Raw genomic sequence first — 12566 nt, 5'->3', positions numbered from 1 at the left:
ACACAAAACAAGGGAAGCTCGATACTGGATACCTTATAAGAATCAAGCACAGTCTTTTCCCAAGTATTCATTCAACAGTTCAAAATGAAATAATTAACAATTCGTATGAAGAGCTCTTAAATTATTGATAATAACCCACAGCTGTAATTTCCTTTATAAAAGTGCCCACGTTACCTGACTTGGCAGTGGTTCAAAGTGGTGACTCCATACAAAAAGACAAACAATCCAATGAAGGCAGCTGGGAAGAGCATCCCTGTGTACCAGCCTAACCAGGCAAAGTACAGCCCAATTTTCTCACCAAAGTACCGTCTGTTTTAAAACACAACACATTGAAGTTACCTGCTAATTAGAATAAATCTGCTTAATCTCGCTTGTTAATAGAAAATAAATATTTCTGTCATATCTGAAGAGTAAATTAGAGAGCAGAGTCAGAATTTGCTGAAGAAAAAGCCTGCAACTAGGCTTCTAAATCCACACTGAGGGACCTGCCTCATGAATGAACTTGAAAATGAATTTAAAAATTCACTAACCACAGTTTACAGTGAGATGAGTGGAGACCTCAGAAAGGAAACACTGAGTTCATTATAAAAGCTAGTTCTTTGTATCTGGGAAATTGATGGCTTTCTTTGTCTTTTGGCTGTGTAACTGTACTTACCAAATAATTGCAATTGAAATCAGTTTCACCCCTAAAACTGGTATAACAGCAATATTATTTGGGTCCAAATTATTTCTAAGAAATTGATTAACCAGAGGTTATTCTCCAATCCAGTTTATTTTAATTTGATTATTTCTTTTCTTAGCTCAGTTACTGGAAAACTAATCTCATGATTCTACCACAAGTGGAAAGTAAAATGCAAGTGAGGTCCAAGAAATGTCTTTATGTATCATCTTGCACTGATTTGAGGAAAGCAGTCTGAATTAGTTAGCTATATTGCTTAAAAGCTAACAGCAAAGTGGTCAGAAAGCTCCTATTTGCTACATATTCATTAGCATTTTTCCTCCTTCTTTAACACACAACCAAACCTTTATTTGTCTGTTAAAGAATACACCAAGCACTCAAAAAACCCTGCTCAATTCATCAGCATAGGAGCAGGCTCATGCATTGTCCTGTGTTTGATGGTTTTGTCAGCACAGTAGGCTGATGATCAGATTAGGATGCTTTAGAAATCAATATGCAATTATCATGATTACAATGAAGATTTTAGGAGATTATTTGCAAGATTAGCTTTAAATAATGAGGCAAGATGATATTCCTGCACTTCAGAGACTTTGCAGACAACTTAAACTTGCATATCAACTGAATTTGAGAATAGTTGCTGATGAAAACCCACTTTTACACTAATGATGCAACTTTTGATCTGTCCAGAGACAAAGAATGCAGTGAGCCAGCACCGCCGGCTCCTTTATACTACCAGAAAACATCTTTGGTCAAACTTTCACAGTGGGAAGGAAAAGATCCATGATGGGCTTTAGGGATGGAGGCAGTGGAGAAAAGAAAGAAACACTCGGTCTGGAATGGACAAAATCATCAATTTTCAAATGGGTATAAAAATTTTCCCGTGTGAGCAATATCTGTCTGGGCTGAGTTCATGCTTTGCTGAATGATACTGACCTACACTGATTATTATAGTATGAGTTTACCAGCTCTGTATGAGAAGGCAAATATTGTCATGCTGGTTTTATTCTTCTGTCATTCAACAGACACTCAAACTTACAGGCTAAAGAGGTGGCAAGCTAACAATAACATGCTCAGTTCTGACAAGGGCAGCAGGTCTGGTTGTAAAAAGAAATGCTGGAAACTGCTTTTTGAGCCCTGATTTAAGAGAGTTAGTGAACCCTTTGGCATAATTATTCTCCTGACACCTAGGATATCAAGCTGTGCCTGCTCCACCAAAAAGGCAAGCCCACATTTTGAGCTTACTTCGACTGAATTTTTATGACCTATTTTTCTCCATGTACATAGTTCAAAGTGGTGAAGTAAACCTAACATTCATCAAGATTTATTTTTTTATTTCATTCCCTACATTCAAGGATAAATGCTTCCTTGTTCCATCCCCCTAGCTGACAAACATTCATGACAAACTTCATCTCCTATCCTGCTGAGCCTTTCCATCTAATGGTGCAAATCATAGTACTCTTTTTTGATGTAGAGATCAAACAGCTTCATCCTAGATGAACCTAGCAAGGTTCAGTGTGTGTATAAAGAAGAATGGACATGATGGGTAGCAACCCAAACCTCTGCAATGTAAGGAAAAGGCATCTGAGGCTATTTGTGAGCCTGGTTTTAAAAATCAGTGATACATATTGGTTTAAATATGGACAAACAGCCTCGATCTTCCACTATTGCCCTTTGCTTCACAGCTAGTATTCCACAGGCTGTACTGCTGTAATTTGCATCAGGATCAAGTTAATATTTCATTTCTTCTGGCCCCATAGTTAGCATATTTTTTCTCTAAGTCTCTGCTCAGATACCACTAGGTTGAGTGCTACAGAAACTATGGCAGTAACAAGGTCTTTGGAGACCTTCCTAGGTGCCATATTCAGAGCAGTTCCACATTTATTCCAATCCATAACTGGGTTAGCCTGGATGATCATGACCCTCAGGAGATGAAGATGGTTTAGAGACACCTTTGCCACTTTTCCCTTCAAGTTGCACCAAACACAAAGAACAAGCTCTTTGTTTCTTCACTGTCGCTATGAATAGAACAGAAATTTCATATAGCTCTCCACAGTGATGGCAGTTCTCTTACCTGCACGCTGGCATTTTAGCCAGAACTCAGTAATGTACATGAAGAATTACAGGGATTTTTTTTTTTCTAGGGTGCATCACTGTGAATTACTGATACCTAATTTTCACCTGTTATCACTCTGCTCGTGGAAAGCCTCTTTGAAATTTTCCAGCATTGATAACATTTGCATTTTTGTTAACTTTGCTAACTTATTACAATTTTCAGATTGTTTATAAGAATAGAAAAAAAAAGTTTTGTCTTTGATGGTTCTCCCACAGAAAATTTACTCCACAATTAACCTAAAACAGAGAGACATAAAAACCTCCAAGCACCTAATAGAATAATCCATCTCTCCTATCCTCATCTACGCTGTACCATTAGAATAATTATAAAAAAATAATTTCAGCTTCTCAATTTTATGCTGGCGTGCATACTAGCCCTCCAATATCACTCACCTTAACAGTGAACTGTCTCTCCCCTCAACCCATTCCAATGGCAGAACTATCGCTGACCTAACTGGGCCAAGATTTCAATCTCAGTAGTTATAAATAAGGCACATTTTTGAAAAGTATTAAGCTACAAAGTCTGATTACAGACCCATAAAATGTGATATTGGATTCTTCTGTGTTTGATGACCTTCATTATATAACCTTTTGCCTTCAAGATGCCTAGAAGGAAGTCATGGAGCTAGAATATAGACAGGTTTGGACTCAAGCCAAGAACCTATTTATCTTCATTAATCCTTTTCTATGTCAGAATGAAATCCTGTACAGAACTTTTTACATCACAGAAACAAGTTGTGAGGGAGCTAGAGCTTTCCAACAGGTGTTTTGGACACATGATCTCATATTATGTCAGGAGCAATGGGGTGGGGAGGAAGGCTTGACAGGAGTTTGAAAGGGAGTTGTCAGCTTGCAATCAAGTCATTTAATGTAAACATGGTGTAAAATGCAAGTTACTCAGGCATTACTTTTGCTTTCAGGGTCATTTAGGTGGCTTTCAATCACTTTATAAATATAGTTTTCTCCCTGCCTTTTTGTCCCGTAAATAATGTGCACGAGCAGCAGCAGGAGCAATTTGTGCACAACCTAGAGGGAAGCAGCTATGCACAGAAGTGTGAAGAAGGTGATCCAAACCCCCCAGCAATCACTGCAACTGTTTCCATTGATTTATGTGGTCCCAGAGCATATAAATATAGTAAGTCCTGCCTCTTTCCAATCGCTATCAATTCTGAGGATCTTAAATTATTCTTGTAAAGTAACTATGGATACTAAATTCCAACAGAAGTGTAATTAAAATCATGGTACCACATCTATTGATTAATAAGAGTGCCTTTGCAATTGTGCCAAGTCTGCACCTTCATACTGTCACGTGTTTCAAAGCAGACTGAAAGCAGAATCATGCAATTCCCCTCAGATGACTTTTGCTCATTTATTTCTAGTGACTAGTATGTCCATAACAGCCAGCTGATGAGAAATGAAGTCTGGGTGGCACCAAATTGACAGTACCGGAGATGTAAGGTCTCATTTTAACCAGCAAAAAAGTATAAACAATTTTGCTTAACATTGTGGCAACTTGACTTCGAGGTGGAAATATCATATCTATTAATGAGATAATTATATTATCTACATCTAATTTACTCCTTAGCCTTTCTAAAGCATATAGTAAAGGGGAATGTCAGCTAGCAGCAGTAAGTTCTGGCCAGATGTCTGTGGAAGAATTAATATCCATCCACTCCTTTTGTACAGATGGCAACACTGCTCCCTTCGAGCACATCCCATGTAGCTGTTGGTATGGGAAAATAAAAAAAAGTTGCTCCTGCTGCAGAACTGGTACTAAAAAAACTTCTGTTTAAAGTATGCATGCTGTGATACTTCCGAGTGAAACGAACAACAGGTCTTGCTGGTGTTGTGAGATCTTCAAGGAAAAAATCTCCAGCTCACTAGACACGTGAGCTGCTGAGAGTGGCAGTAGACAGGAAAGACTTGGCAGGAGCTAAGGAAACGCGAGAGATCTAGCATCTGTGAAGTGAGAAGAAAAAGGCATTCCTTCCTCTTTCATGTCATCCCTCCTTCAGTGACTTCACTGCAGCCATGGGTGCGCCCCAGGCAGCAAACTGCAGGCTGGGCTGGGGCTGCAGCTTTGAACCCTGCTGAGCTCGATGGCTACGGAGGCTCACGCTGCTGTGAGTGCTCAGGGAGCCTCACAGGTCCCCCTGCACCCCTCTTCTTTGGGTAAACACCTGCTCTGAACCACCACAGGACACTCATGACCTCAGCTAGGGGGGTCTGCTATTTTGATTGCTTTTTCTCTTTTGTAAAATAGCTGTGAAAAAATTGGTGGATGTCACTGTCTGATGAAAAGTTAAAGCATCTTACAAAATCTTAAACATCAAACCCAGGCTACTCAAGAAGGCTGCTAGCAAGGTCCGGAACAATTACATGTCTAACATTGCTCATTCTGTTACCATTTATTCTCATACTTAAAAAACCTTCCGGATGCCTGATTGTTCATATTCATAAATCAAATCAATCCGAACCCCAAATATTGGCTCAACAGCACTTTCACAAACAAGAAATGTTGATTAAGAACATCAGCCTTGGCCACCATGGACAAATGATTAAGAAACATCATAGACATAAGTTGTTTATACATATGACATTAATATCTTATTGTATACTAGGAAATTAAAAATAAAAACTTCAATATAACTGTTGGCTCCTCTGTAAATCAACAATTTCCATAGTGTAATTTGACAAAAATTCCATATTTCTGTCCAGGCCAGAGTATTAAAAAGGAAATAAGAAGCTTTCAGAATTAAATTATGAGGTACAAATACATTACTTTGTTTTCTAAAGCATTTTAAAAATTACATGACTCAGTAAAAATTTTTTATTGTATTTCTCTGTGAACTTTTTCTCCATGGAAATCGAACACCTCCCGTTTTATGAAATGGATAGTTTTTATATGGCCTTAATCAATAACACTGTCTGTCTCCAGGGCCACCCTCTACAAATCTTTCATCTGGAAACAATTTTGAGAATCAATAAAAGCAAAGGTTTCTATCAGTTATAGGACTTACAAAAGGGGAAATTAATATGCTGGACTAATTGCATGGTCTGTATGACCCTTCCCAATGGCCAATATATCAATATCTTCAGAGGTCCCAGTACATCTTAAGACTTTATTAGTAGGCCTTTGTAGTTTCATATTCCTCTCTTCAAGTAGAAAAAGCCCATTAATGCCCAATAATAGTTCTGCCAACATGATCATAAAGGCTCTATCTCTATATATATGCATTAAAAAATATGTAATCCTCTATGAGCACATGCAAGCTTATTTGAAAACATTATTTAAAAGGGCTATAAGAATTTGGAGTCACGTCTCAGCTTTCTCAGTGTTTCTTCTTTGCAGGTTGCTTCCAAGATGAATACAAATCCAGACTGTGGTGATGTGGCTGGGCTGAATTTAAGGGAGGTGGTGTAAAAGAGACTTCTACCCATCTACCACTAGTGCCGCTGAACACAGTAGCACACTCAGTGATGGTAAGCTCTGCTTCATGCCATTTGTAAGCATCATTAAACTACACCCAGGGCTCCTTTTGTGGTTGCTTTTGGAAACAAGAAGATGATTTAGTCGATGAGAGCCTGTTTTTCACCAAAGCCATGCTCCGAGTAGAAAGAAGAACGCCTCCAGTGGATAGACATACAACCATGTCTACCCAGCCTCCACATGTTTTTCTCTTTTTTTCTCTCAAATATTCTGCAAAACCTCCATTAGAAGTTATGGTGTCAGGAAACTCTAGAAGGAAACTTCCTTCACTTTCAGCTCCTCCTACAAGCTCCTCTACAGATACTTCTTTGAATGTAGTGGCACCATGAATGAAATAGATTCCCATGACCTCAGGATCAGTTTTTAAACCCCACATGAATTAACTGAGCTTTTCATGGCTTTGTCGGAAGAGAGATAACCTATCCTCAAAGCACCTATACTGTGTCATATTAAAAACATGAAAGTCTTACCTCACAAGATCCAGTGGTTGGTATTTATACCACACTCCCCAGGAAGCCCAGCACTCATAGAGCAGGTGTCTGTGGTTTTCTGCCCCATGTGTTCTTATCGAATTCTTACTTCTGTAACTTCCCTAAAATACAAATCTGGATATTAATGAACAACAGCAGTAAAAAGGAATATCTAAGAAATCTCTCTCACTAGCGGTATGGATAATACAATTTATGCAAACTTCATATTTGTGTATGAAAAGCTAAATATGACATTAAAAAGACAATTTCTTCTGACTTCAGTAAGATTTGAGATTATTCTTCTTAAGAAATTTATGATAAATGGTATTCAAGACAAAGGCTATAAAATGGAGAATATCAAAGAGAAAACCATAGCATGATATTTTTTCCCCTCTGAAAACATGCTGATTAATCAAACTCAAACACTTTTACAGAACAGGTCCAGAACAACTCTCCTTACTCATCTCTTTTTGCAAGAAAGAAAGCAAGTATTTTTTTCCAAGAAAAAAGCATTACTAAATGGGAGGGATGTCAGAGGCAGACACAGAATGCAAGAGAGAGTAAATAACATTAATAAGATTGAGAATAAATGATTACACAATTAAGAATTAATTTTGTGGGAAATGTCTGTTCAAAAAGAAAAAAAAAACTGAGAAAAATACCTCATGAAGAGGAAATGCAGCTTCATAGGAGCCATTACTGAGCAATCGATTCAGACCTAAGAATCAAAAGTATCCGATTATTTACCAATAGGACCAGAAAAACTGCTAAGTAAAAAGCAAAACACATTTCCATAATATGCTGGTTAAATGAAGTTTGAAGCCCCGTGGCAGTAAAAGATACATGTAGAAAAATTTTGATGAACTGAAATATAATGCAGGCAAAGATTTGTTCAAATATTAATCATAATCTATCATTTATTATGTCAGATGTTTAAAGATTCATTTGCCAAATCCATCTTTAGCATAACTTCAGTCAAATTAGAGACCTCACACCAGGATTGAAGTTTGACCCCATAAATTATGGTCTAGGGAAACTATTTAGATGAAAGGTGGTATTTCTTGGGAGCTGAAAACTTCAGGGAAGATCTTTACATTTTTGAACTGCAGGCCAGTAAAGCAACTGAAAGTCTTAATTTCTATATGATAACAACTTAGCAAAATATGTTCAGTTTATGTCTTATAAAAGCTGCTGGACTAACAGATAGAACAGGAACAAGACAGGCTGCAGTAGCGCAAGACTGGAAAATATACTTGAACCTGAACAAAAAGGATTACTATTTGGCACAAAAAAGTAACCGTAACACCCCGCTCAGTCAGGTCTTGTCCTTCTTTAATGAGAACCTTGAGAGAAATAATGAATGACTGCTGAGATGTGGGCACTTTTCACTTGGAAAGTGACCAAAATAGGACTGAACAACTATGAGGCAATGCAAAACTAAATACTGGCACTAACAGCCTGAAGGCATTTCAACACCATTGACCAACAGGCAAGGAATCCTGATTCCTTTCCTAATTCACAGGGAAATGACAGCAGCAAGAACACAGCAATGAGAAGTATTAATTCAACATAAACAGCACTTTCAGTGATTGCAACAGTATCTGCTTGGCAGAACATGTTTTCTTCCAAAGCCTTTGGCGGAAAAAGCAAAACCTGTACAGTCGAGCCGGGCTTTGCTCTGCCCAGTGATCAATGCAAGGTTGTGTTCAGGGTAGATAACGACACAAGTAGATATGTGAGGGAGGTTGGGATCTTGAGGCAGGCAGGGACTGCAAGTGTGTGAGCTAAATGCAATGGCTGTATGCACCACACAAATTCTTCCCTTTCTTCTCTCCCCTTTGCTCAGTCATTGCTCAGAGCTATTGCTGCCCTCATCCCAGGAGCTGAGGAAGAAACAAGTGAAGTTCTGGAATGTTTCTTTATCTCTTGAGGAAGGATGGAGTTTAAACAGCAGGGAAATGAAATAGGTTGCAAGGTTTTATGGGGATTACCTCTCTGTTTGTGATGCCCCAGTCTCTATGTGGTACACAAGCAGTATGTGTTCTGTATCACAAGACAGAAGAGGGTCACTGTTCCGTACCCCAGCTCTCCTCTGTCACTGCCTGCTCTCCTGGATCTGCATATACGCTCTTCCAAAGGTCCACATCACCCACTATTTGAAAGTGACCCCATAGTTATACATGGCATCCTTTGCACTGAGGACATCATTGGCAAACTCCCTTTCCACTTATAGCAGCTACAGAGATACAAAACCTTCCATCCCCCTTAGGAATTGACAGATACCCAGGGAGAAGCCCTACAGCCTGAGATGTACAGCAGCACAAATCTTGCCATCCTTCCAAATACACTTTTATGAAGGAGTAAAAGCTTTTCTGCATGATCCTATCTGCTTCTCCAGAGTCCTTAATCTGTACATATTTCTTGCTTAAGTCAGTCTCTTTCCTTGCAGAAGTGATAAATCCCATGTGGTGACATATGTGACTGTGAAAGCAGCCTGATATTACAGGGAAATGATCAGGTCTTCCAGGCAAAGCCTCTACAACAGCAGTGGGTGAGATGTAAACAGCTCAAAACTGAGGTGATTAAAAAGGAAGCAAAAGAGTCTGTTATGAGCCCAGGTAGACGACTTCTCTTTTTTTGGTGGGACTTAGCACCCATGTTTAAAAGCAAGTTGCTCAGAACTTACCAATTTTATTTTTCCCTTCTTCGTATTTCACTCTTTGTAAGATATGGTGTACAATTCTACTTCTTGTAGCATTATTGAAGAAAGTATCTTTGTTGTGGATGATGAAGCTATATAAAAATACAAAGAAAGGGCATCTCAGGAATATACAGTAGCATGTTTAAAGCAAATACTGAGTTCCATTAATTTCTATAGCACACTAAAAATCTACAGTATGTGAGCAAGTGCAAGGAAGATTAAAGGACACCAGATTAAGTGAGATGATTCACCGGATGAGATGATGTCAGTAACAGTATTCATTTCCTAACAAAGAACTACATGGAGAAGTCTGGAGAAAGATCAAAGATATTTAAGTATTCATTATGATAAGCATCACTTTTAGATAATTCACTGAAAACTACAAAATACTTGCACAAAAATTTGCAAAAGCATAAGATTTGTAAGTGCAGCTGTAGAAATTCACATTTGATTTCTATTTCAGGCTTCTTAATTATGCATTATCATTAAGAGTCAGATGGAAACATCTACTTGGTAAACCACTCTTACTGAAAATCAAATACTATGTTAGAAATGGAAAATATTATATACTCCTATGTTTGGTCCTGGAAGCTAAAATAGAGTAAAAAATAAGCTTTCAGAAGCTACGTATGGAGCTAAGTTCAACAGTGTAGACAGAATTGTGATGAGTCCAGGAAATTTAAAAAAAAAAAAAAAGCCACAAAAATATTGTATTGATTAGATTGGTTGTCATAATATATTCTATATAGATTTCTTAATCCCAATATACATATTCATGGAAACCAAGATATTTTAGCATATCATCATAATCACTGGAAAGATGCAAACAATATGTGTTTAGAAATACTGTTTCAACTTGTCAGTTAAATACTGCTGAAGAATTCTTACAGTTGCTTGACGTGTGTAGGGCTTCAGAACAGACTGTGAAAGTCATTTAGACACTTGAATAAGCAGGTAAGTAGATGGATTTTTCTGATTAAGTACTCCTGTGCATATATTGAGGAAACAAAATATTTTTTAAAATGTGATCCTTAGTAACTGACTGAATAGAAAGGTTCATATTTTTCTAAATATTTTGGATAGGAGGTAAGATTGTTTTCCTCCTCTGTGTTGGTGAACAGCTAGGGAATTGAATAAACTGATAAATGAAATGGTAAAATCATAGAGGTGTCATAGAGAGATCAGCCTGTAGGACTGCACACTAGACAAATCTGACTTTAGCAGAGCTCATCTTAATAGGCAGCTTGGCATGGTTTTATGTCACCCTCTCTTCTGCACAACATGGGAACCACCGCTCAGTTTTTCCTTCTGGTAATTTTACCCAAATGAAAACCTGCTTTTTTCAGAATGAATCTTTACCCATGGGAAATCATACATGGTTTTGCACCTCCACAGTCATTTGGGAAAACAGGCAAGGAGTCCAACTTCAGGACTTTGAGGACTCTGCATGCTCCTTCTTTATTAGCAAAATTCTCTGCTGAATTTTCCATACAAGATAATTTTTAAGCTCCTTATGTTTGGCTTCAAAGTCAGATAGTAAAAAAAATTCCCAAAGTAAAGGTATAAACAACAAGTTGCTCCAAGAGCACCATAATTAATGAAAACTGGTTTTCTAGAGCTTACTATCTCACGTCTCCTTTCCCACTCCATTCCAGATACTCACAGGTCATTTCCGTGTCCACAATCTACTCAGTACTGTACTTCTGGCTTCCTCCCACGCCTCTACTGTTCCCAAAGTCCTACATGTGCCCTACAGTACCTATTGAAAGTAATTTGATTTACGCTAACAACCATGTGCGTGCTGATTTAGCAACGGGCTGCTACCAAACAGCATATACAACGGTGTGCACTGGTCACTGCCTTTTCTGTAGAGGCACAATTTTGGGCCACTATTCCATTTCAAGCTGCTGATACTCATCAGGTAAATAAGACTGTGCTTATCTTTGAGACAGCTACACCTGTACCAAATTTAGTTGAAAATTATCAGTATGTCAAATAGTAAGTATTAGAAGGATTTTGACAAAAAGGAATAATGTCATCACATAAGTTTTAATGCTACGGAAATTAGATAAAAAATCAACCTAAACTCTGAAGCAGATAGAACAGCATTATTTCCTGCTGAAGCTGGAGCTCTGTATTGAGTAGTTTGAGTAGCAGCAGTAATAAATTAAAAGACAGTAGTAAACCAGAAATTATCAGTTACCATTTTTCCCATTTTTTTTTCATTTTCTTTTAATGTCTGACTCTCCTCTCCAAGATCTTACCTCCCAGACAACACTGAATGTTAAAGAAGTATGAAGATAACTTATGAAATCAAAACAGCACAGTAATTTTCATTCTAACTCGGCTATGAGTTCTGGTAGGATTCAACTGAGAATTGAATCACCTTATCTGGGAAGCTAGCAACACTGATCCAGGTAACACCAATAATGTTAATCTATTCTCCTTGTCATATAAGGTTATTTTGCCCATCTGTTATCACGACTATGTCATACTGCTACTACAGGTAGTTATTTTAACAGCTTTTCTGGACAAGTAGGTTAATAGGTTTTTTTGCATTTAGTCACTTCTATTTTCATGAGTCATGAATGAAAAAAGGCAAAAATGAGACATTATGCAATCTTAGAAAGAAGTAAGAACTACTTGTTCAAACAGACACTTCAGTCATTTACATTCATTTGTAAACTTAGCAATTGTGTTGTTACAGCTTTTGACCTCACGCGGCTGGGAAGGAACAACCAGATATGTCTGTGGTGCGGACGTCAACACCTCAGTATAATAACTGCCATGAAGAACTCTGCCTATTCCAGAACTAGCTGAAGCAGCCCTAAAACATGTGTGAGTATTAAGAGCTGCAGAGGTCCTGCCCTGCCCATCCAGTAAAAGGCATCTGAGGGCAGGAGGGAGAGAGGAGAGGGAGAACTCACCGTGACTAGAGTAGGCCAAGAACATGTCCTTCTGTGTTTTCCAACATTACTCATGGAGAAATGGATGCAGAAGAGATGCTAGAGCTCTCCAAAGCGAAAAAGGAGTGCCAAAATGAGTCCTCTGGATGTCGTGGACTATCCCTCACAATATCATCATTATGGGATGGAACTGCATGTGGTAAAGGTT

The 12566-nt window shown here is 38.2% G+C and overlaps 1 protein-coding gene across 5 annotated transcripts in view; it reads right to left on the bottom strand.

The window, feature by feature from the left end:
* ANO4 (anoctamin 4) overlaps positions 1–12566 on the bottom strand; it is a 197538-nt gene that overhangs the window by 45972 nt on the left and 139000 nt on the right. For all 5 annotated transcript variants that reach the window (XM_054847835.1, XM_054847846.1, XM_054847809.1 and 2 more), the window contains 4 exons: positions 9438–9544; positions 7414–7469; positions 6752–6873; positions 175–309 (listed from right to left, as the gene is read on the bottom strand). In XM_054847835.1, the coding sequence (XP_054703810.1) occupies positions 175–309; positions 6752–6873; positions 7414–7469; positions 9438–9544 (420 nt within the window). The remainder of the gene's footprint in view (positions 1–174; positions 310–6751; positions 6874–7413; positions 7470–9437; positions 9545–12566) is intronic.

Source organism: Grus americana, chromosome 1 (genome assembly GCF_028858705.1).
Source record: "Grus americana isolate bGruAme1 chromosome 1, bGruAme1.mat, whole genome shotgun sequence".
Taxonomy (NCBI): Eukaryota; Metazoa; Chordata; class Aves; order Gruiformes; family Gruidae; genus Grus; species Grus americana.
The sequence above is the reverse complement of the archived record's forward strand: the minus strand, read 5'-3'. Positions and strand labels throughout refer to the sequence as shown.